Here is a 25763-nt window from a genome sequence, read left to right as displayed (position 1 = left end):
GGACGGGTCCCTCAGACCCATACTGGACCTCAGACCCCTCAATCAGTACATTCTATCGGAGTACTTTCACATGCTGACCCTGCAGCAAGTACTCCCGTTGCTCAGTCAGGGGGATTTTCTCGCAACTTTGCATCTAAAGGATGCGTATTTTCACATTCCGCTGCACCCGTCACCCAAAAAATACCTCCGGTTCACCATCAAAAACCAGCATTACCAGTTCAAGGTTTTGCCTTTCGGGGTCACCGCGGCACCCAGGGTGTTTACAAAGTGCCTGGCGACGGTGGCAGCGCACCTAAGGAGACAAAACCTGCACGTCTACCCTTATCTGGACGACTGGCTCATCCAGGCACAGTCGGCCCAGCAGTGTGCCGCCCACATGCCCCACACCATTCACCTTCTTCACGATCTGGGATTCTCACTGAATTACCCAAAGTCCCACCTGCAACTCGCCCACATACGGCAGTATCTGGGTGCGACGTTAAACACTCTGGCAGCCACAGCATAGCCGAATTCAGTGAGGGTCAACAGCATGCAATCGCTGATACAAAGATTCAGACCTCAACACTCGCTCCCAGCGAGTGTGTTCATGCAGTTGATAGGCCTCCTGCATCTCCATGGTTCCGCACGCGAGACTACATATGCGTCCGCTTCAGGAGTGCTTGGCACGACAGTGGACCCAGGCTCACGGACAGTTGAAAGACCTAGTGTTGGTGAGCGGTGGGGCATACAACTCTCTGCATTGGTGGAATCCACGAAACCTTTGCAAGGGACGACCGTTCCAAGAGCCTGTGCCACAGATCATCCTGACGACTGACGCTTCTCTCCAGGGATGGGGAGCTCATGTACTCCATTACACTGTGCAGGGACTATGGACACCACAGCAAAGGGAGATGCACATCAATGTTCTAGAACTGATGGCGATCTTCATGGCACTGAAAGCCTTCAAAGTACATCTGTGCAACAAGGTCGTGTTGATCCGTACGGACTACATGACGGCCATGTACTACATTCAGAAGCTGGGAGGAACACACTCTCCACAGTTCTCATCTGGCTCAGAGCATGTGGAAGTGGGCCATTCAGAGAAACATCTTCCTCATGGCAGAACACCTCCCAGGCAAAGACAATCAGATGGCGGACCTGCTCAGCAGGTACAGCCACCAAATGCACGAGTTGGAGATAAATCCATTGGTACTCCACCCGTACTTCCAAAGGTGGTGTCTGTAGGAAGGTACCTCCTGACTATGGTTGCCCCCAACTTTTTGCCCTGTGTTTTAGCTGGTTTTGGACATAGTCGACCTGGGATCCTGCCAATCAGGACCCCAGGCCTACTGCTCTCTCTGTAAAATGGATTCCATGTACCCTAGGTACATTTCCAATTGGTACTGGGCCACCTTATCAGACCCTGTAACTCAGGGCATAGGTGTACCCAGGGCCTACCAGGGGCTGAAGCATGTATTATGCCACCCCTGGCTGGCCTCCTAAATTTGACACAACTGGCTGCATGACAGCTGGGGCAAAGTCGTGTAATCACCCTTTGCTGTAGATATAGTATACCTATATCTAAACCTAAAATGGACACACAGATTCCTATCAGTCACTCCTATGGCAGGCCTTGACAATCCTGAAGGCAGAGTGCTTGGAATCGTGTGAGATGGTGCTCTGGTATGAGCTGAGCCTGTCTGCAGCTTGCGGAACCAAGTCCTAATAGCTGTTCCATGATATCGCATACCATATACTCTTAAGTGCATTATAATCCTTGCGGTTAAATGCTATCTTTGGTATTGCTTTATCAAAACATGTCGAGTAAGGTGTCATACGAATTGGAATACTAACCCCTCGCCAATTCTGGCGACGGGGTTAGCATTCCACCCTTCTAGAGGGACACGACATGTATGTAACTGTGAACCCCGGTTAAAGTTAACTGAAGCCTCAGCTCCACAAAATGGATGCTGCCACCACAGACACGAGTCTGACCCCCTGCAGCTGGGAGTCCTTCCAGCGAGGGGAGCCTGGACAAAGGGTTTCCTGTCAGGGGCGGTGCTAGCACCGTCCCAGGCATGGTTTTGTGTATCCTGGGTAGGCAGGGCTTTACAGGAAGGTGACTGCTGAGTGGCACCCGGTGCTCACTACGCATAGGCCAGTCTGAACCAGTTCCAGGGGCACACCAGCCCCTGGTCCCACCCATAGGCAGGACCTAGTCACGGGGTCAGCCCCCTTTTTTTAGTATAAAGATAGGAGCGGGCCCCCTGTTCAAATTAGATCATCTTTGGAATCAAGACACGACTTTCTGCGAAAGGACTTCAAGATTTCTTCATCAAGATTCTCCCTTGTGGCTAAGGAGTAGTCACCCTGCATCCGCAGGCACCATCCTAAAGAACACTGCGGTCTGCTGCAAGTCCTTCATCACGAATCCGACGACCCAGCTCGACGAGACCCGGCTTCCCTGGCACCTCTGACCTCTACTCACCTCTACGGCAAAGCTGGGAACTGTGAGTGCGACGAGACCTCGAGGGACCGACGATCGCCAAGACTGCACGACTTCTTTGTAACCAGCCCACCGAGTCTTCCACTGGTGAGTGCTTTGGGGTCCGAGAAGCCCCAACCCTGCGCAGCTCCAGCATCCAAGATCAGCCTCCCTGCATCTCCACGATCTGCGTGGGGCCCTTCTGCTGTTTGCTGTGCACCGCGTTGTTTGGCTACTAGCCGGCTGGCTTGTGGCCTTCTGAACGACGCCCGACGACATCACTGCTGCTGGTCTGGTTGCTCCAGACTGGCCCTTGCTTCCTTCTTAGAGAGGCACCCCGGACCCTCCTGGTCCACTCCAGACGCCAGTTTAGGTCCACCGCGTGGGCTTGAATTTGCCAAGGCTTTGTTGCCCAATCCTGGGTCCAGCGACGCCGACCGCTTCTATCTTCGTGGGACAGCTCGCTCCTCCATCCTGGTCGCCGACAACGCCTCCTGGTCCGTGAGATCTCCGAGCACAGCGTCACCCACTCACCTTGTCGAGGTGGCTACCATCCTGTGCCCTCCTGGTGCCCACTGACTACTGGCTAGTAGTCACGAACTTGGTCCCCTCTGCTTTCAGGTGTCATCTCCCATCGATCCAGGCTTGGATCCACCGAACTTTCTTCACTGGTCGCCTGCCAGCAACTTCTTTCTTCCAGGCTCCTGGTCCGTCAACGAGGATTCCCGACGGCTTTTGAGTCCTATGCAGCTGCAGCCCCTGGGCTAGGTAACTTCGGCATTTCGGTGCCCCAGCATAGCCTCACTATCCAAGGGTCAGAATCTACTTTCGTTTTCCTCCTACCAGGTCAGGTTCGCCCGAGAACACTAACTTTGCAATTCCTAGCTACCATAGACTTTGTCCCGCATCTCGCGTGAGAGTGCACACACTGCACCCGAGTCCCCTGGGTCTCCTAGAAGTAATCTAACGATTCTATAGTCAAGTCCTAGCGATTCCAAAGGCTATTAGTACTGTACTTACCTGCTAGTAATTTCGCATTCCACTTTTCAAGTATATGGTTTTCCGTGCCCCTCGGGCATTTGTATATACTGTGCTAACTTAAGTATTTTTGTAAGAGTTTTGGTTTGTGCTTAGTACCCTGTCCTCATAAAGAGTACAGGGCTGTTGTGATACTTAATAAATAACTGTTTATTTTCCTAACACTTGTGTGGTGTCCTTTCACTTGGTGTTCAAGGGGTATATGTGTGGTAAACAGCTGGCTTAACACGCCCTCTCGAGTCTTTAGCCTTAGACTGCTCGTATCCACGCTTTAGGATAGCTGGTCTATAAGGTTGACTTACAACCAATCATCAATAAGGGTTGCTGGACTGATACATAGTGTTCACTAGAATAGTGAGCACTGCATATCAGGCCACCTTCTCACAGGGTCATCCAGAGATAGACCTGTTCGCCACAAAGGAGAACGCAAAATGCCGAAGCTTTGCCGCCAGGTTTTCACACCCACAATCGCAAGGCAATGCGATATGGATGAACTGGTCAGGCAAATTTGCGTACGCTTTTCCCCCAGCACCTCTAATACCGCTGGTGGCACGCAAGCTGAAGCAGCACTCTGACTCTCATCCTGGTTGCCCCGACGTGGGCTCGCCAACCATGGTACACCATGTTTCTGGAACTGTCCGTGGTACCGCATCAAAGGCTGCGCCTCACACCCAGGCTTTTGACTCGGAGCCATGGCGCAGTTCAGCATCCAGATCCGCAACCGCTCAACCTGGCGATCTGGCTCCTGAGGTCTTAGAGTTTGGCTACCTCAACTTACCTCCTGACTGTATGGACATCATCTGGGAGGCAAGGAAGCCCACCACCAGAGCATGCTATGCGGTGAAGTGGAAGCGGTTTGGCATTTATTGTGCAGGCCACTACATTGACCCGCTGGATGCATCCATTCAGAACATCATTTGTTATCTTACATCTGTACAAATGTAATCTGGCCTATGCTTCCATTCGCGTAAGTTTATCCGCAATGGCTGCTTATCTCCAAAACAGACAGCACCTCTCACTTTTCAGGGTGCCTGCCATTAAAGCATTTCTGGAAGGACTCCAACGTGTCATTCCCCCGCGGACGCCACCAGCTCCGGAGTGGAACCTCAATGTGGTCCTCACCAGGCTGATGGGTCCCCCTTTTGAACCACTGCATTCCTGCGAGATTTAATTCTTGACATGGAAAGTGGCTTTCCTTCTAGCGATTACTTCTCTACGACGAGTTAGTGAACTCCAGGCACTAACTATCCAAGAGCCATTTATTCAAATTCATTCTAACAGGGTGGTGCTTCGCACTAACCGTAGAAATTCCTTCCTAAAGTAGTGTCTCAGTTTCATATCAACCAGACTATCGAACTACCTGTGTTCTTCCAAAATCCAGAGTCACTGGCGGAGAGAATGCTCCACACACTTGACGTTAAAAGGGCCCTAATGTATTGCATTGATAGGACCAAGGATTTTAGGAAGACTAAACCACTCTTTGTTGCCTTTGCGCCACAACACAAAGCTAACCCCATTTCCAAGGCTGGTATAGCCAGGTGGATAGTTAAATGTATTCAGATCTGCTATCAGAAAGCCAAGCGCACTCTCACCATTCCACCACGGGCCCACTCCACCCGAAAGTTGGGGGCCTCCATGGCTTTCCATGGAAATATTCCTTTGGAATACCTATGTAGAGCAGCCACATGGTCTACCACACACACGTTTACAAAACATTACTGTGTTGATGTGCACTCCAAACAGCAGGTGGCTGTAGGGCCGGCTGTTCTAAAAACACTTTCCCAAACTGCTGCAGCTGGCACGGGTGGCCTCCGTTAATGGAGGGACTGCTATGTATTCTATGCACAGATATGAATTCAGCAGCCCACATGCCTCGAACCGAATATGCTACTTACCAGTATGCATCTGTTCTTGGCATGTAGGGCTGCTGACATTCATATTGCCCGCCCTCCTCCCCGGCGCCTGTAGCGGCTGCAGCATTCACACATACTTCTAGCATGGTCATCATTCACTGAGTTTCACTCCATCTTGGCCACAATGGCTAAAAACAATCTGAGGATGGAGTCGATGCCCATGCGCACTGTAGTCCAGGGGAGGAGCCACCTATATTGTGATACTTCGAAGACTCTTCTTGGACAACAATGTGTGATCAACCGGACCCAAAACTAGGTGGCGATCTATGCACAGATATGAATGTCAGCAGCCCTACATGCCAAGAACAGATGCATACTTGTAAGTAGCATATTCGTTCTGTTTGGAGGGGGTTATGTGAATGCTGAGGAATTTAAACTCTTATGGTTCATGGTCCTAAAGAGACAATTTGTAGTTCTGCTTGATCACTAATATTTTGTTGCAGTTCCAAGAAAGAACTGATACATCCTCTGGCCTATTGCCGCCCCCCCCATATGTCATATAAAATAAAATGTAAGACTGGTTTAAAGGAATTTGGTGGTTTTCCATCTCCATATGTTGTCAGACTCTTTTGGTTTATTTCTTTAACATCCAACATCTTGGAGAAAAAAAGCAGCCACGGTTTCTCTCTGACTTAAGAGTCAAGTAACATAAGCAGCTGGCATGCATGAGTATTGCTGATCCTAGCGCTTGAGTGGTAAATCACAACACCCAACACAATTTCATTAACTGTTGACCCTGGTTCGCCTAGAACTACGATAGGGCCTCACGCTTCGTCTAACTTTGGTCTTCCTTGTACATCTGGATCAAGTGATATGTTTCACTTGCACATGGCTGCATCACTTTTTCTTGTGAACATGCCGTGGGTTTACCAGTGTTCTTGACTTTTTTGTTCGTCCCTGTAGTGTATATCGGAGATTAATTGACAGAAAAGCTTGATAATTTCAATTGAACATGGGGTTGCAGCATTTGCTAGCTGAAGGACATTGGGCACTGTCCACAAGGTGTGCTGATATACTTAGTAGTTCGAAGTTAGAATGAGGAAATCGTTGAATACATCAAAATGTGAGCAGATATTTTCTACAGATAAAATTGAGTAGGATCTGGGGATATGATCTGTTGTGTTGATGCAAAGAAGCTCTGAAGCTGTTGTAGGTAATTTAAGTGTATGCTTGTATCTGTTAAAATCTTGGTTCTTCCTACAGGGGGTTCCGGACGGAGAGGAGGCCGCTTTTCTGCGCAAGGCATGGGGTGAGTGCTTGAAAATAATATTTGTTAGCAACAATTTACGACAGTAGTTTGAAGTAGTTGAATAGGAGTAGGATCCCAGTGTGGACACATTGCTTATTTGAGAATAATTTGAAATTGCATGCTGTGCACAAGATGAATGAGTTCTCAAAGTGTGATTTAGTGGAGTGTGCTAGTCATATCACTGTATGAGGAATGCAGCACTGACGTGCCATTTTGGACTATCTTCGCCCATGCAACGCATCTTGTGATGGCCGTACTAATCTTTTCAGCAAATTTCTTTCTGTGCCAATAATTGTGAGGGCGCTTTTTTCGGTTGTCATTCCCTTTGCCAGAAGAATGTTTTAAAAAAAGCCTTTGCATTGTTTTTCACATGGGTGTGGTGGTTCCCCTTCCTTTCAAAGAACCTAATTTGATCCCTGCTTTTTAGGTCTCGCGCCTAGCGTTGCAGTGCGCAGCATTGCTCGTGCAGAGCAAGACATTTTGTATGGGGTTTAGAAAGCTACCCACACGCTTGCGTGTGGGTTTACTTTCCCCGTGTGACGTTGGCTTGCGCGTGTTCAAAAAAAATGAACTTCACGCGATTGGGCAAATGCCCATTCCCGTCCGTGTCTAGCACGTGCAGCAGTGCGCATTCGCCTCGCTGCCGTGCTCCCTCCCCCCGCACTTCTGGTGCGCGCGCACCACTGGTTTACAGAATGCAAGCTCCCTTAAAGCTAGTTGAACAGGAAGCGGGCATGCTGCCACAATCATCCCGTTTTCAGGTCATGTTACTTCAGCAGAGTCGGTAGCCGCTGATTTAAAATTGTGCCACTTCTACGATAGTGGATCGCTCGCATGAGCAAAGGTGTAGTTTCAGGGTGGTGTGTATAATTATGGGGTTGCTGTCATCTGAATTGACTATTGCCTGCTTGTATCACTGCTGAAATCGCTGCAATGGTAGAATTACTCACTTCATATCGCTTGTTTGACACGCCGCCACATTTGGAGGCCTACGTGAGTTCACCAAATCATGCGAATGAAATTAGTTTCAAATGACCCCTCATTTATTTATGACCCCTCATTTATTTTGCTGAATCATGCCAAGCTAAGTAGGGAGTAGTTAGGGCGAGCTGCTCTTGGGGCACGGGGCTCCCCGGAGTGCATCTGTATAATGTGTGCGTATCATGCAAGTGACTGGAATTCCTGGGTCAGGTATGAGGCCTCACTGGTATTTGAGCCTCACAGACGTAGAGGAGCGGGATTGTTACAGTGGCAGCAGCACGCCTTCAGTCAAACAGAATTCTCAGCCCTTCTGTTAAAAAAAAGAAAAGGGGTTGGGACTGCGAAGAGGAATTTTATTTAAACTGGCTCTAGCTTTCTTTAAATAAGGTTTTCAAATGCTCCACCTGTTTTTAATTGATATTCCCACCTTGGCTACCAGCTCTCGATGCTTCAAAGCTGGGCGCGCGCCTTGAAGTGCGAGTTACGCCTTGCGCCTTGTTTCACTTGTGTGCTCTTGGGCATGGTCCCGCACCTGCACACTTCAAAGGCCTCCATGGAATTTATTGGTGTATTTAATGGGTGATTCTCTTGCGTCATACCCCAGTGACGCCCTCAGCCGACCCAGGCTTCTTCGTAAACAGTACTTCTTTGCACGTTAGCATTTTAAAAGAGATGCTCCCCTGCCACCCCCCGGAGTTTTATATAGCGCAAACTTGACCCGAATGTATTGGTGCACTTTACAAAAGCACCAGTTGCGTTTCCTGACACTATCTGGAATTAACTAGAATGTTTCACTCTACAAGGTCAGTCGAGGTAAAACAAAACGCAGATAAGAGTCGAGCTTGGGGGAAACCAATCCCATTCGGTCAACTGGAAGTTAGGTCAATAGTTTCTCAAAGCGTTTTTTAAAGCGCTTATGGGCACGTTCATGCAGTGGGGCGCTACAGGTAGGTCTGCGAAGGATTCCTGATTTTAACTGTTACAACTTACCACATGTTCATGCCTTGTGTACGATAACTTGAAGTGTGTGTTCTCTGCTCACAGGGCAGCTACAGTGTAGTGGGAGCACAGATGCTGCACCTGTGGACGTGTGATCGTCTGCATTTTCTCTCTCGGTAGCGGTGGGGGCGAGATAAGGTTTCAAGGCAGATTGTGAAAATCAAGCGTGGCCGCCCCTGCTTAGAATCTGCAGTAAAGTTCACTTTGCAGTTTTTGTTTGGGCAGGCTGGTAATATTTCGGCCAGAGTCCTCTGTGCATCTTTATTTTAAGTTTCTAGCAGATCCAGTGCCTTTGGTGATGTTTTGAACTGACAATGGCGATTAAATGTGTCGGTTGTTTCCTGTATGCAAGCTTGATTGTTTATGGTCCATAAGCTGTCTGATCACAGCAGGCAGCCGCCTCCCTCTGTTTTTCACATGGGTACTCTTTGACATGGTCCCACACATTCTAGGGGGGGCCTTCAAAGGCCCCCATAGAATTTATTGGTATTTAACGGATGATTCTCTTGCGTCATACCCCAGTGACGCCTTCAGCCCACCCATGCTTCTTCGTAAACAGTACTTCTTGAAGCGTTAGTATTCTAGCCCCTTCTCCGCAGGGGTAATTCCCCTGCCTTGCTGGGGTGAGGGGGGAGCGCGCAGCGCCCTGGTGCTCGTGACGAGCTGAGCTCGTCATGCAGCACGGTGGCGCTGTGCTCATGACGAGCTGAGCTAGTCACGGCCACACCTGTTTAGAACGCCTAGCACAGCAGGGGAATTATCCCCGGGTGAGATATGCCTACCCCACCCCCACCCACCACGAAGCATTGCCAACAAAGTAAACGTTAAAACCAGTTGGGGCAACCTGATGAGCCAGGGCAGGAAATAATAACCTCAGCTGATGGGGAAGATCATGTAAAGTGCAGGTGCGTACAAAGAGATGTGCACATTTTAGGAAACATTAAAACCACAGCCAAACTGAAGTTAGAAAGCCAAATTGCAGAGCCCCTTTGTACCGGGTGTAATTCCAAGTTCACCAGTTACCTTTTACAAGTGTTACTCTTTTTTTAAAGGAGCTTCCTGTGTGAAAAAATCTTGCACGGCAATGGCAGGAGACTAGTTTGAACACAAAATGTCTCTTAGTGAGATACTAGCGGTATCACATGAGTCTTTCTATGTAATATCCATGTCCGCTAAAAAAGCTAAGCAAAATTGCTTAATCTAAAGTTTAAAAAACTTTTTGCTAATTTCGTATAATTACATCATGAATTTTGCTGGTGTCATTAGTTTGCCCACATCTAATTACATGTCTTCAACGCAATGCTCTGTGCATTTGGTCATTGCTTATTTAAATTAAATTATTTGGCCTTGCTGGTGTGTACACTGGTGAGAGGATATAGGTGTCGTTTTCAGAGGTAGAATATAAGCTGTGCACATCTTTTACACAGTGGCGGCTAGTGATTTTCGAAAGTGGTGAGGTGTATAGGCAGACAACCAATTTCGACTGATTGATTAGATTGCCTTTGAGATACCCTGTCAGGAAGAGTGCATCCTCTGGGGTCCTCAGTGAGGGTCTTTGGGCTGCAGAGGGGGTTGAGGAGAGACGAGTAGACAGATGAGTTAATCATTCATCGGGTCAGCCTCTGTAATCCTCCGGGGCACACAATGTGGCATGGGGAGAGCCGGGTTAACCATTCTAAACACCGATTTCCCAATTCCAAAGTAGGCACCTCTTGGCAGTACGCCACATCCTCTCCCCCTTGACATAAATTAACTTTCATAAATAGTGTCTCCACGTTTAAGCAAAAAGCGGGGAGTTTATTTTTAAACAGTCTGTGTGCTGTTTCAATCTACACCGTCAGCAGAGGAGGCCTCACTTGGGTTAATAAGGGCAAAAATCCATGTGGATCGCAAATCTGTATTTTCTGCATACTATCTAGCTAAAGACCGAGAAAACTAGAAAATATTACAGATGCAGTTTCCTACACTCACACTACTGACAATAATAGTATTATGGTTATCACGGCTATTATTATTAATCGATGCTTACACCTAAAAAGAAATGCCTAAACAGTGCGTTGACACTCCACAAATGAGAACGAATCACAATTGTTTTCACTGGTGTGGTTCTAAATGTGATTTACAGTCAGTTTACGTTGCGTTCATGTAAGGTGGGCACGTGAGGTCTCGCATTAAAGTTTGCGCTATTGGCATTGCTAAATAATGCACCACCAAGAGCTCAAACTTTCATAATTCGAGACTTATTGCATTGCAAATGCTTGTTTGGCCATGGAAGCAATAAATCTAGATTCTTCAAGGAAATAATTTTTCATTGTAAAAAAAAAAACCCTTCTATGCTTATAGTGTTCTTCCTCAGTGTGGTACTGCAGCTAGTCACTACTTTCAGTGCATAGTCTCTATCCTTTCAAAATCTCTGCCCTTAGGACCATAGGAATTCAAGCTAAACGCTCGTGTACCAAAGCAAAGACAACAGCATGGATTGCATTCCAATTCTCATGATATTCATTTGTAGGGCAGTTGTGTGATACTCTGCATGCTTCATGAACTCCATCCCGCTCTCCATTTCTTCCTTACCCTTGTAGTACTGTACATAGCTGTGGGGATTCTTGTGATCTTAAATGTAGCTTAAGAAGTTCATCATTCTGAGCTTGGTTAGCCAATATAAAATGCAGTGATTGAGGAGCGGCAGAACACAAGGGTTTTCCGCTCTAGGATAGTCTTCCTCATTGCTTTGAATGGTGGTTGACATTTAGGTTTCTCGGATTCATTTAATGTGGCCTTAGGCACCACTCTAATATGTGAGTTGCTTCTATTCCAGAACTTTTAACCCTGCTGATTATGCAGAGCCCTCCAACATGGATGACCATTATGGTTCCAGTAGTAACTGGAACAGTACTGGGAGCATGGAACCAGACGATGGGACAAGTAAGTCAGAGTGCCGTCTTTGTCTAATAACTAGTGTATTCTAGCTTCTCTAATGGTGGGTCTCAGCATGATTATGCTTTTGCTCCATGCTCTCCTTCAATTTCTGTACCTTACTCTGGGTTTGTGGCTGATATGTAGCACTATTAGTGTAGCACTCTAGTCACAAAGACAGCATGCATTCGTATATGCATTGTTTTGTCTCCCTTGTGTGTGCACACCATTTCCAGCTCTGCCAAAGGCTATTCTTCCTATTACTTAAGTTATTTGATTCTGCAGTATAATTTATTACCACATTTGTTTTCGAAACTAAATTCTGTCAGTCTGTCTAACTACGGATCTTAATCAAAATTCTGTTGCAGGAATGTGAGCATGGTGATCTGGGTCTGCAAGTGTACTGCACTTTCTGTTGTGTACTGTATGTTTTTATTCTTTCTCAATATTTTTGCATCATTTGCACCAAATGTACTAAACTGGGTTCCGCGTATGTAAAGGGCTGTCATTGTCCTTGCCTCAAACTAGATGAATATCTGAAGAATGCATTCACCTTTGGGTTGAACATCTGCTCCTTCAGAAGCTTTTTCAAAAGGATCCTGTGTCCACGGACCCTCATTGAGTCCACAGACTACCAGGTTTTGTGGCTAAGTAGGCCTAGTCTGTCCATCCTGGTGGCAATGTAAGACAGATGCTTGTTGAGGCCGTGGTGCCATCTGCCCAGGTTTACTGAACTACTTTGGAAATAAACAGAACTGCCTTACTAATGGAATCGTCCTTGGAGTTCAGTTATCTTTAATGATGAATATTTGTGAAGTTAGTCTAGACAGGTGTATATTTATTTCACTTGACTTCTGGGTACATGAATAGCATCCTTTTTTATCAGGTATACTTAAAACTTTCATCATAGTTCTTAAAAGTCTTGTTTGCTCTATTCTGAAAAATTAAACGTTTAAGTGGAGGCATAAAACAGTTTTTCTGGTTCAATGGCTTGGGTTTAGTGTATTGGTTAGCTGGAGTATTGTATGCTCGGGTTAATGATATGAGACTTATTGGCCCGATTTGAGACAATTTAAAGAAGGGGAAGGGGCCTACCGAATCTTATTGAACTACTGGGAAAAGGCTGGGTGATGGGGTGAACTGGAGAGCATGAAATATCTTTGTAATACTTAGCTGAAACTGTTTGAAGTTTCTTTAGTGTTCAGTAATTTGTTAACTTCTTTGCGATCCAAGTTGGAGGAAAAATGGGGTGGTGGTATTAAATATAAATGTGTTTGGACATATGTAGAGTGCCAGTTGTAATTATTTTACAATAAAGCTGATATTATCCTTTTCACTATAACCGTGGCTCTTTAGTTGCAGGTGGTGAAAGGTGTAGGTCTTATCTAGGCATGGGTGGGTGTGTATTTATTTAATTCTATATCACGAAAATGTCTTGAGTGAGATTGCACAGTTGCTGTTCTGGGGTCGGAAAAGCTACTGTTTTTGTGGTCACCAGCTCTGCATCTGATGTCAAAGTTCCATTTGATCCGTTATTTTTCTTTTCTTTTGTTTCAGGACTTGATTACATTGGGGGTCAGGGGTCAAATTATCCCCGAAACTTTGACACTGCTCCTGGTATGACACATCCAGGTGCACAATCTGCCCGGATCTCTTTACTAATTCTAGATTTATTTTTTTAATTTACATTGTTTACTTCTGATATTTTGTGCTGGGTGTTCATTTGACTGTTTTGCTATATCTGCAGGTCCCCTACATTTCTCTCCAACTTTGTGTGGTCACTAGGCTCAAATTCTTCCTCGCCTTCTCTCTGCAAATTAACCAGTGTTCTCTCTGCTTTTTTATTAGTACATTCCTCTTCACACTGCATTCACCCCTTTTATATCCTTATTGTATCTCTGACTTAAACCACACCGTGTATTGCCTTTTTTCCTCCTTTACAGTTGCCTGATCTTCTTTATCAACCCCAACCAATTCTTTGTCATTCTCTTCATTCTTTTCTTTGTGTCTTGTCTTAAAAATCACTCTGCACCATATAAAATGTATTGCTTTGTGAATGTACTGCTTTTTTAGATAACTTTTCATTTTTGTTCTGTTCAAACACATGCTGTCCCCACCGTAGCACTTTTTTCTCTGTCTGTACAACTGTGCTCCTGCCGCTTTAGTTGTATCCAGCACTGGGTTTTCAATATATTTGAGACCTGATCGATTTATCTGCTGAGCCTTCAGTCATCTCGTGCTTTTTAACTTTCAGTTCTTAAATTTTATAGTTTTTAAAACCGTGGCCAATATGCCTAGGTTTAATAAAAAAAGATGATTCTGGGAAATGCTGATACTCGTTGAACAGGCCATTCATTTACATTTTCCCTGACTTTTTCCTTGTGCCACCCTGAGCATGTCGGCCTTTATGATAGTTTTGCTGGCACTTCTGTGGGTGCATTTGGGTTAATGACGGTCATTGGGTAACTCGGATCCTTGTGGATGAGCCTTGTACTGAGATCACACCTACGCTTTTAAAAGCATGCCAATGAGTATCATTGAGTTGGGTAACAATAAACATCTGTTATTCAGCGCCAAGAAACCGCTGGGTGAACGTGCGCTTTACAAATACACATGTTATGTTATGTTATGTGATCCCATCCTTCTGTAGATGCCAGCTTCCCATTTTGAGCTTGAGCATTCGTGCACTGATGGACATGTTTCCTCTAATTTTCAGTCACTTATATCCTAACCTGGTGAAAAAACACAGTTCACAAAGTTTTTTCAAGAAAATAGTCTGGTCTTGTCATAGTTTGAGAAAACGAAACAAATAATGTTGTCCGTTGATGTGAATCGGTTTGCACCATTTTATGGTAGGGAATGCACTCCACTTAGACAGTGGAGCTATGTAAAAAATAACTTGGGCTGGAACTACTAACTTTTTTTCCCCCTCCGTCTGTAGTTACATCTACAGGAACATGCTTCGAATTATTGTTTCAGGGCAGGAGGAAAGCCTTTTATCTGGCTTTGCCAATAACCGCTCACAATTGTTGAGAGCATGTATGCGGATGTGAGGAGTTTGCAGAGCTTTTAGCGTTTACCTAAATCTGGATGAAGCTCTGAAGCATTTTCTGCTATTACATGTTGGCCTGTCAAATGGCGCAAGGTAGAGGAACTAATTTTAGTCCGCATGGTTTTCACACACCAGTACCTACAGTTTACAGAGCAGCAGTGAGCAAGGATAACTTGATTTGTCTTGACTTTGTAAAAAGCAGAGTGCTTCTCCTGCCTGACTAACATGGGTATTTATTTGTGTGGGCAGTAAGTAGAGACTGCTCTGGATGCTTGATCCTGAGTAAGATGTAAACAAGTGTTGCCGCCGTTCAATTCTCCCATATGAGAATGCAGTAAGGGGTGTGAATGACTGAAGTGCTTTGCTGAAATGGTACTATCTGCCAAATATAATTCCTTTTTATCTGTTGGCTTTTTTGCAGGTGCATGGAGAACAGCTACAGAAGAATGGGGTACAGAGGACTGGAATGAAGATGTAGGTATTTAGTTGGTGGAACTGCAACAGAATTCTCGCATAGCATGAAATAGAAGTTACTGGGTGTGCTGCTTTGACATTTGTTTCTGCATTGTTTTAAATTGGCCGCTGTGCAACAAAGATTTTTTCTGTATGACCGGGCTAATAGTTGACGCAATGATGTATGCTTTTCCCTGAATCTAACGGTAGTGGTGTGCTGCATCATAGTATTAAGGGTGAGTAGAAGGCGGTTACATTGATCGTGCAGGCAGTGAAGTCCCCAGGATAGAAAAGCGTACACATTGAGGGTGTACTTTGTGCGTATGTCCTCGGGTAGTACAAGTGAACTGTTAGTAAATTTAGAGGTACCATATTTGCCGACTGGCAGTTGGCATACCTAGGTCAGTGGTTCTTGCAGCCCAACACAGATGTTACGATTATGCCCCAATTGGTGCTGTAATCGTCAATTTAATCTGTTGAATTGTTTCCCAAGCTACATCATAAAATTGTTGAGATCGTTCCCAGCAAACACCAAATTCAGTACCTTGACTCTCCGCAGTGGTTAATGTCTGCCTTTTTGGGAGAACCATCAGAAAAGCCAAGAGCCTTAAGGATATTCAGACTACCTTTAAAGGTGTTGGTGATTTTTAAAACTTTTATTTCTGAGCCTTAATATGTGGTTCCTTGACTTCTGTGTTTGGGTCTTGTCCTGTTAATAACCGTCAAAGAATTGACCACATTATCAGTGGGGCTGAAAAAGCATTTCCTGAAGGGCATTTAAAAAGAACGATATATGGCCAGTAGCACTTTTGTGGCCCATGATATAAAATATAATAAAAGGTTTTCCCTGAAACCACCACAGAAGACTTGTCATCCAATACCAAGGTGTAGAGAATACCACCAGGCTTTCACGTGCGTAGTACTGATAGCTTACCATTCATCTACTATATGGCTAATTTCACATCCCTAGTTGCATTACTCGTAGGCACTGTTTAATATTCAAGATTGGAGAGAATCATTACCAATACAGAGTTCCATTCTTCTCAAATCTGCTTGGTCCTAACATAAAACCTGTAATTCTGCAATTTACAGCTCGTCTGGATATTGACTTTTGGATGTTATTTACTGTACTGGCATGCTTAAGGTCTAAGTTTCTAATCGCAACCTTTTTCTAGAAAAGAGCCTTAACTGCTTGACTTGGTTAGCTTTCAGTGTTTCAGTGTCTAGAGTGAGTAACATGGGCATTAAAAAATATCTGCTCTTCTATGACTTACACCTCCTTTTTTTGTTATAGCTTTCAGAGACAAAGATATTTACAGCTTCCAGTGTCTCCTCCGTTCCTCTGCCGGCTGAGAATGTGACAATCACGGCAGGGCAGAGGTGAGCATTGGAAAAGTTTGATGCATTGACCAGATTGTTGAAAACCGTGGTCTCCATGTGCCATAAGCAGTGGTGTGAGGTGGCTTGCTGCTTTATATAAAACACAATATATGACTGCTGATTTGTTTCCTTGATGGCTTTAGTGGGTATGCATTGGGGTCAGTTCGAACTTGACCTTGTTCCCATGCACAGATTGATGTGAAATGCTGACAACCAGGTTGAGGCTATGGTTCATAAGCAGTTGCATTGTCCCAATGCCCTTAACGTTTTAGAGCCTTGCTGAAAGGCAGATGTTCCTGGACAGTCCTAACTTGTGGTTGTTTACACTGATTTTTCACCTTTCTTTTTAGAATTGATCTTGCTGTATTGTTGGGGAAGCCATCCTCTTCTCTGGAAAGTGACACTATAAATATAGAATCCTCACAGAACACTTCCATCTCCCAGCCCCTGGTGTTCAACAACTCAAAGCAGAGTACTATCACGCAGCAGACTCCTCCTAGCAGTTTCTCTCCCCATAGTATGGTATGTATTGGTTTAGTACCTTATGGGCTGGGGTTTGAGTAAAGTGTTATGGCCCTCTTATCACAGCACACTAGTGCCCCATTTATCATCAACACAGTCTCATAACAATGATGGGGTTTCATAGACTGACAAGTGGCAAGGACTCCTGAGACAATGGAATGCTAATTTACTTTATGAAGTTAAGGCTCTTGAGGGTAACCCGGCCTTGAGGGATGAAAGTTCCTGGTGATCCTTAGATATTTGCCTAGAAATAAATGTTAAGATGAAGCAGTGCGGCTGGGATCAATTATCCGCATGGGGAGAAGGAGGTTACAAATGTGCTTTACAGTAAAACATAGGTTGTTTTCACAGATGACTGAAATCTTGTAGATTCCCTTTAACTATAGTTCACACCCTAAAAAGCTTAAAGCCGGTAATGAATAAAAGTACATGTAGGTTTGTCACTGAGCCACAATAAGCTGGTGTGCCCCTGCAAAGCACAAAGTAAATAATTCTCATTTAGGGTGGGTGAGAAGTTAATATGTGTAGGAAAGTGCCCCTTTTGCATGGTTGCCCCCACTTTTTACCAACCTATTACTTTGTGCCCAGGGTTCCTGCCAACTGGGTACCCAGGGCCTATGTTCTTTCCCTAAACTGTACTGTAGCAAAACCCAGTTGGCACTTCTGGCCACATGCAAGTCCCTTGTAAAAGGTACCACAGGTACCAAGGGCACTGTGGCCAGGGAAGGCCTCTACGGGCTGCAACACTTATTGTACAACCCTTAGAGGCCCTTTACCACACACTGCCATTGCAGGCTGCATGTTTTGGTGCAGAACAAAGTGAAGCGTTGACATGGCACACATCCCTGTGTGCCATGCCTGCAACCCACAGCCCTGGCATAAGTCCGCCACCCCACTGGCTGGGTGCACTATACCAGTGGTGAGGGTACAGGCGCATGAGCCCTGTACCCCTACAGTGTCTAGACCCATTCTTAGACATTGCAAGTGTAGTAATTCCATTAAGAGTATATGGGACTGGGAGTTGGTCATTACGAACTCCACAGCACCATAATGGCTTTACTGAAAACTGGAAAGTTTGGTATCAAACTTCTCAGCACATTAAACCCACACCGGTGAGGTGAAATCTGACCTCAAGACACCCCTGCATCCATCTGACCTGTGCTGGAGAAGAGAACCGTAGGTTCACCTATTTCCCGAAGCCCTCCAACTTACCTGCCAAGCAGTTGGTTCCTCCCAGAAGTCTTCCTGGCCCGAGCCTGCAGGCAAAATCCAAAACCGTCAACTCACATTGAAAACAGGGCCCTCTTTGCCCTGAACTTTATAGGAGCTTTGCTCCCACAACCTTGTGGCCTGCTTGTGAGCAGCCACCAACCGGAGCCCCCCTATTTAGTCTGAGTGTGACATAATTTGCTGCCTGAGTGTGTACGACAAATGCTTAACACTACCCTCTGATAAATCCTTACTGCTCACCCACACGATCACATAGAGAGTAAGTTGCTATACACTTTTACCTCTACCTACCTTTGGGGTTCTACTGAACTCTGTACACTATACCTCTTTTTGGTATAGTATATACAGAGCCAGACTCGTACAGGCCCTGATAAACCAATGGCAAACCAGTGCTTGCCTAGTAATCATAGTGTCCCGAGACCCCACATCAAATAAACCATATGCCTTTGTTTTTCAGAGCCCAACCTCGTAACTTCTCTCCCCTTTATTTAAAAAAATATCTTCTAGGTAAGCCTTCTGGGGAAAGGGTTTGGTGATGTCGGGGAAGCCAAGGGTGGCAGCACAACTGGGTCCCAGTTCCTGGAGCAGTTCAAGACGGCACAAGCTTTTGCTCAGCTGGCAGCTCAGCACTCACAGGCTGGAGGTGGAAGCAGTGGATCGTCCTGGGATTTGGGCCCTACCCCTCAGTCCTCTTCGCTGGTCCAGTACAGTAAGCAAGCAGTCTTGTTTTTTGGCAGGTGGGGGGAGAGCATATCTATTGATGGTGTAGAGTTCTCTGGTTTCTTTGGATGTTGGCAGTTGAGCTTTTTCAGTTATGGATTTAGGACTGCCTCTTTTACGCCCAGACGTGTCCTGATAAGCGCCTTAACTCAAAATAGAACCGTGCAGACTGCTTTATGCTGTGGTCTCTTCATGTCTTTGTGTTTTGGGACACAATATTAGAAGCAGCCATCTGAGGGTATAGTAATCAGTTATCAGGTCGAACGTTGTCTACTCTTCCTGCTGCCCATAACCACAGGAATTGAAAGCCTATGGTTCGAGGCATGTGGGCTGCTGAATTCATATCTTGTGCATAGATCGCTGCCTAGTGTTGAGTCCGGATGATTGCACTTGTTGTCTTGGAAGAGTCTTCGAAGTATCACTAGATAGGTGACTCCTCCCCTGGACTAAAGTGTGCATGGGCATCCTCTCCATCCTCAGATTGTTTTTTTCCGCCATTGGGTTCGGATGCAAAATCCTATACTCCAACTTTGGAAGCGAAAAATAAACTTTTCTAAAGGCCAAAAGGCCTTCGCTTTGACGGTATTGTTCTCGATTGGTACCTCTCTACTCGATCCAGCCTTCCATCTCCAAGCGGTCGTCGACACGGGCCGTTGGGCCTTTTCGACGCCACGTGAGCCGACCGTCGATGGAAAGAAGCCCGTTTAAAAGGTGCCCGCAATGCCACGCCAAGTTCCCACATACTGATAAGCACTCAGTATGCAACAAGTGCCTTTCCCCAGACCATAAAGAGGAAAGCTGTCCAGCCTGTGCACAGTTTCGATCCAAGAAAACTATTCGGAACCGACGTGCAGCCAGGCAAGAAATGCAGCGACAGACCCGGACAACATCTTCGATGATGACCAAGAACTAAGACTCGGACCTAGAGATCGTCACCGTAGAGGTCTACTCTGACTCCAATGACAAGAACCCACCGGGGCAAATCGTGAGTACCCTGCCCCCAACACCATCTACCCCAATAACAACGGCTCCGGTCAAGGCATCGCTAAAAGGCCTTAGCCACGATCATAAAGTTTCGGCTCCGAAACCTTCGGAAACTTCTGGGCCCAGTAACATCGTTCCAAAGAAGGTTCCAGAGCCCAAGAAGGTCGCCGACCCGAAGGGCGTCTATCCTAAAGCGACCGTACAGCCAAAGAGCGTCAAGCCGAAAAAGACTGCCGACCCCAAGAAGGCCGTGCAGTCCAAACTTGTCGACCCAAAACATGTTGTCAACCCGAAGAAGGCCACACAACCCAAGGGCGCCAAACCAAAGGTGGTCGCCGACCCAAACAAGCCTTCAGCACCGAAGAACGTCGACCCGACAAAAGGCGCCGTACCGAAGCACGCGTCCAGGCCAGAAGCTCCTCTCGGACCGAAAACACCGAATCCGAAGACACCGGTCGATCCAAAAAAGACAATCGACTCCGGTTAAGACACTCAGCCGAAAAAGCAAAACTCCAGTCGATCCCAACTAAAACGTCGACTCGAGAGACAAGACTTCTCCGACAAAGCCTACGGAGCACAACAAACTCTTCGACCCGAAAGACAGTCTACCCCAAAAAAGGCCTGAACCGAAAAAGTTGGTTCCAAAACCTAAAGTAGTCTACAAACCAAAGCCTAAGACTCAACCCAGGACTGTCGAGGAAGAACTCTTCTACCCAGATCCCTCTTGACGACCAAGCTAAAATTTTTATTAACCCACAGACTGGTAAAGTTACCATCCTGCAGAGGAAAAAGAGGCCTTTGAACTTTGAACCTCAGTCCCCTATTCCACTAAAGAAAAAGGACTTTGTAACTTCTCCTTCTAGACCCTTCATTCCTTTTCAACCTATCATGCCTACTACTCCGTTTAATCCTTATATTCCTTACTCTCCCTCATCACGGGGACGACAAGGGTAACACAGGGGATGAGCCACAGCCTCAATAGGACTTCCCACAGGACCCTGAACCACAGGAACCATGGGAAGAGCCAACTGACCCTTACAACACCCACCCCATCCCTGACATTTCCTCTTATCCTACTAAGCTGTCACCTACTGATGACACCGTAGTTTTTAATCAGCTCATTGACTGGGCTGCACAGTTCCACAACGTGGATATGCATAACGACCCTGTTGAAGAAGACTTCTTGTTTGACACCTTCCCAACATCAGAAAAAAAGTGTCAAAACACTTCCCATGTTAAAAGGAGTTCTGAAACATGCACCTGACATATTTAACGACACAGCCAGGGCACGGGTGATCAACCCCAGAGTAGAAAAAAAGTATAGGGGAGCCCCTTCAGAGCCTACTTACATCAAAGGGCAGTTACCACTTGATTCACTGGTAGTGGGCAATGCACGCAAAAGAGCCAACTCCCAAACAACCGGGGAGGCACCTCCCCCAGACAAAGTCGAAAATATTAGAGGCATCAGGGAAAAAAGTAGCGGCACAAGCCTCCAACTCTTTGAGGATAGCTAATGCACAAGCCCTACTGGCTCGTTACGACAGGGCGCATTACGACCAGCTAGAAACCCTAATGCAACACCTTCCTGAGCCTTTCCAAGCACAAGCCCAAGATCTCATACAGGAGGGAAAATTCATAACCATCGACTCCATCAAATGCGAGCTTGACACAGCAGACACTGCAGCTAGGTCAATCAACACCAGCGTTCTACTACGCAGACCTGCATGGCTGCGTATTTCTGGCTTTAAAAATGAGGCACAGTCCACTATCCTTAACCAGCCTGTTAATCAGGACGTTCTATTTGGCCCTGCTGTCGACACCATTTTGGATAAAATGAAAAAGGACAGAACAAAATCAATGGGGGCGTTGCAATTTCAGCAACAAAGGGGCTTCTTTCGTCGCTCCTCTTACAGGGCAAATACACGAGGACATACCTCACAAACAACGGCCTCATATAAAGGTAACACACAAAGTTCCTTTTCCAAAAACACAACCAGAGGAGGCTACAGAGGTAACACCAAGGGAAGGGGACGTGGCGGCAATAACACCAGAGCCTCAAGTGCCTCAAAACAGTGACTCTATTACACTACCTCCAGACCACTTAACACCGGTCGGAGGCAGACTACAACAGTTACTACCCGTCTGGAACACAATTACCACAGACAGGTGGGTGAGAGAAATTATCCAGTCTGGCTACTGCCTAGAACTGACTTCTACACCACACCACCAAACATACCACCAAGACATCGTCCAATGTCCAGAGAACACATCACCCTGTTACAACAAGAGGAACTGCATGCTAGAAAAGGGGGCCATAGAACTAGTCCCTTTCCAACAGCAGGGGAAGGGATTGTACTCCTGATATATTCCTTATTCCCAAGGACAGCTCTCTCAGACCAATACTAGACCTCAGACCCCTAAATCAATACATACTGTTGGAGCACTTTCATATGATAACATTACAAGTGCTCCCGTTAATACAACAGGGAGATTTCCTAGCAACATTAGACCTCAAAGATGCGTATTTCCACATACCCATCCATCCAGCCCACAGAAAATCCCTCCGGTTCACAATAGAAGGTCAACACTACCAATTCAAGGTTTTGCCCTTCGGGGTTACTACGGCTCCAAGAGTGTTTACAAAATGCTTAGCGACCGTAGCAGCACATCTCCGGAGACAGCACATACATGTGTACCCTTACCTGGACGATTGGCTTATACAAGCAAAGTCGTACCACCAATGTGCAGCGCACACGTCTCAAACAATCCAGCTGTTACACAGCCTAGGATTCTCAATCAACTACACAAAATCACATCTGCAACCATCCCACATACAGCAGTACCTGGGAGCCACCATAAACACCTCAGTGGCAAAGGCGTATCCAAACTCTGCAAGGATAGCCAGTATACAGACACTCATTCGCAAATTCCTGCCACAACACTCTTTGCCAGCCTAAATATTCATGCAACTCATGGGCATGATGGCCTCCTGCATATTCATTGTCCCCCATGCCAGACTTCAGATGCGTCCATTGCAGGAATGCCTAGCGCGGCAATGGAACCAGGATCAAGGACAACTGAACATCCTAGTGTTGGTAGACAGTCTCACTCACAACTCTCTGCAGTGGTGGAACCCACAAAACCTTTCCAAGGGGCGACTGTTCCAAGAGCTGGTTCCACAACTAGTACTAACAGCGGACGCATCACTGACAGGCTGGGGAGCCCATCTCCTTCAATAAACAGTTCAGGGGCCCTGGACAAACAAGCAGAGAAGGCTGCATATCAACCAATTAGAGTTGGTAGCGCTATCCCTAGCCCTGAAAGCACTTCAGAAATACTTGTACAGCAAGACGGTGTTGATCCGGACGGACAACATGACCGCAATGTAATATATCCAGAAACGGGGTGGAACGCACTCTCCACAGCTGTCCTATCTGGCACAGAGCATCTGGAAATGGGCGATTCCCAAAAATATTTTTCTCCTAGCAGAACACCTTCCAGGGAAGGACAATCAAGTTGCCGACCTGCTAAGCAGGCACAGCCAGCAATTGCACGAATGGGAGATTCATCCCCAGGTCCTACAACGATTCTTCCAGGAGTGGGTTCACCCAGAAATTGACCTGTTCGCCACAAAAGAAAACTCGAAATGCCAATTCTTTGCCGCCAGATTCCCACATCCGTTGTCACAGGGCAATGCGATATGGATGAACTGGTCAGGCAGATTTGCGTATGCTTTTCCCCCAGCACCACTGATCCCGCTGGTGGCACGCAAACTGCTGCAACACTCCCTCACACTAATCCTAGTTGCTCCCACATGGGCGAGACATCCGTGGTACACGACGTTCCTAGAACTCTCAGTAGTTCCCCATCAAAGGCTGCACCTTGCACTTCATCTTCTGACTCAGAACCATGGAGAAATCAGATACCCAAATCCCAACCAAATGAACCTAGCGATCTGGCTCCTGAGGTCTTAGAGTTCGGATACCTTAACTTGCGCCCAGATTGCATGAATATCATTAAGGAGGCAAGAAGACCGACCACACGAGCGTGCTATGCAGCTAAATGGAAAAGATTTGTTATCTACTGCACCAATAACCAAATCAGACTTATCAATACAGAAAATTATATGTTACCTGCTGCACCTGCAAAGATGTAACTTAATATACTCTTAAATACGGCTACACCTTGCTGCCATAGCAGCATACCTTCAAAACAGACAACACCTTTCACTGTTTAAAATACCAGCAATCAAAGCTTTCATGGAGGGTCTAAAAAAGGTCATTCTTCCTAGGCACCCCCCTTCCCCAGTCTGGAATCTCAATATAGTGCTTACCAGACTCATGGGCCCTCCTTTCGAACCTTTACATTCATGCGAACTGCAATTCCTAACGTGGAAGGTTGCATTTCTGGTGGCCATCAGCTCACTCAGAAGAGTGAGTGAATTACAAGCTCTTACAATTCAATAACCTTTCATGCAAGTACACGCCAACAGGGTGGTTCTTAGAACAAACACTAAATTCATGCCTAAGGTTGTATCCAATTTCCATATCAACCAATCAATAGAACTGCCAGTGTTCTTTCAAAATCCAAAGTCAGTAGCTGAAAGAGCCCTGCACACACTAGACGTAAAGAGAGCTCTACTTTACTATGTGGACAGAACTAAATCCTTTCAGAAAACAAAGCAACTGTTTGTTGCCTTTGCACCACAACATAAGGGGAACCTAATTTCAAAATCAGGAATAGCCAGATGGATAGTTAAATGCATACAGATATGCTATCAAAAGGCAAAACTCACTTTAACCGTCCCCCCAAAAGCACACTCCACTAGGAAAAAGGGGGCATCCATGGCTTTCCTAGGAAATATTCCTCTTGAAGACATCTGTAAGGCAGCTACATGGACCACCATGCACACTTTCACAAAACACTACTGTGTAGATGTACAAACAAAACAGCAAGCTGCTGTGGGCCAGGCTGTCCTCAAAACTCTTTCAAACTGCTGCAGCCGGAACAGGTAGCCACAGCTAGAGGAGATACTGCTATACAGTCTATGCACAAGATATGAATTCAGCAGCCCACATGCCTCAAACGGAATATGCCACTTACCAGTATGCATCTGTTCTTGGCATGTAGGGGTGTTGACATTCATATCGCCCGCCCTCCTCCTCTGTGCCTGTAGCAGCTGCAGCATACTCTCTGGCATGGCCATCTCTTACTTTGCTATCTCCAGCTCTGCCACAATGGCGAAAAACAATCTGAGGATGCCCATGCGCACTGTAGTCCGGGGAGGAGTCCCCTATCTCGTGATACTTCGAAGACTCTTCCAAGACAACCAGTGCAATCATCCGGACCCAACACTAGACGGCGATCTATGCAAAAGATATGAATGTCAGCAGCCCTACATGCCAAGAACAGATGCATACTGGTAAGTAGCATATTCCTTTCTTGTATTTATGGTCCTTTTGAAGCAAGCCCTGAACCTGTGCTGCTGTAAGCTCGATGTGTTTTTTTGTGGGGCTATACTGAAGTGTTCAGACCCCCCACCACCAAACACTTAATATACCAGGCCTGGTTTCCAGAGTATGATAAGTATACCAGAAACATTGAGTTTCTGTTTTGGGAAAGATTAGATGTTATATACATTTTTTCGAGAGAATTGTGATCTTGTTTGAACTGGAGGCACATCACGGAATCACGAAAGGATGCACATAACACACAAACAAGTTTTATTCAAGCATATCACTAGTTACGTAGCATATTTTTGCTCAATAACAAATGTTTTAAAGGCTATAGGGCTTAGAAGTGAAGGGGTTGACATTACAAATCCTACTTCAATCAGGTCTTGCCGTAACGGTGGCTGAGAGA

General features: G+C 46.1%; 1 protein-coding gene across 23 annotated transcripts in view; it reads left to right on the top strand.

Annotated features, from left to right (window-relative positions):
* The window catches only part of UBAP2L (ubiquitin associated protein 2 like), an 889182-nt gene that overhangs the window by 129913 nt on the left and 733506 nt on the right, over positions 1 to 25763 (top strand). For 10 of the 23 annotated variants that reach the window (XR_015302630.1, XR_015302632.1, XR_015302633.1 and 7 more), the window contains exons 7-13: positions 6619 to 6664; positions 11463 to 11569; positions 13118 to 13177; positions 15034 to 15086; positions 16360 to 16445; positions 16796 to 16967; positions 18705 to 18906. Coding sequence is in view for 18 of the 23 variants with exons in the window: in XM_086947506.1 (XP_086803632.1) it covers positions 6619 to 6664; positions 11463 to 11569; positions 13118 to 13177; positions 15034 to 15086; positions 16360 to 16445; positions 16796 to 16967; positions 18705 to 18906 (726 nt within the window). In the remaining 5 variants the exon portion in view is untranslated. Of the gene's footprint in view, positions 1 to 6618; positions 6665 to 11462; positions 11570 to 13117; positions 13193 to 15033; positions 15087 to 16359; positions 16446 to 16795; positions 16968 to 18704; positions 18907 to 25763 lie in introns of all 23 variants that reach the window. The other 13 variants (XR_015302629.1, XR_015302631.1, XM_086947503.1 and 10 more) reach the window with 2 other exon arrangements.

The sequence above is a fragment of the Lissotriton vulgaris genome, chromosome 12 (assembly GCF_964263255.1).
Source record: "Lissotriton vulgaris chromosome 12, aLisVul1.2, whole genome shotgun sequence".
NCBI lineage: Eukaryota > Metazoa > Chordata > Amphibia > Caudata > Salamandridae > Lissotriton > Lissotriton vulgaris.
This window is presented reverse-complemented; position numbering and strand designations above follow the sequence as displayed.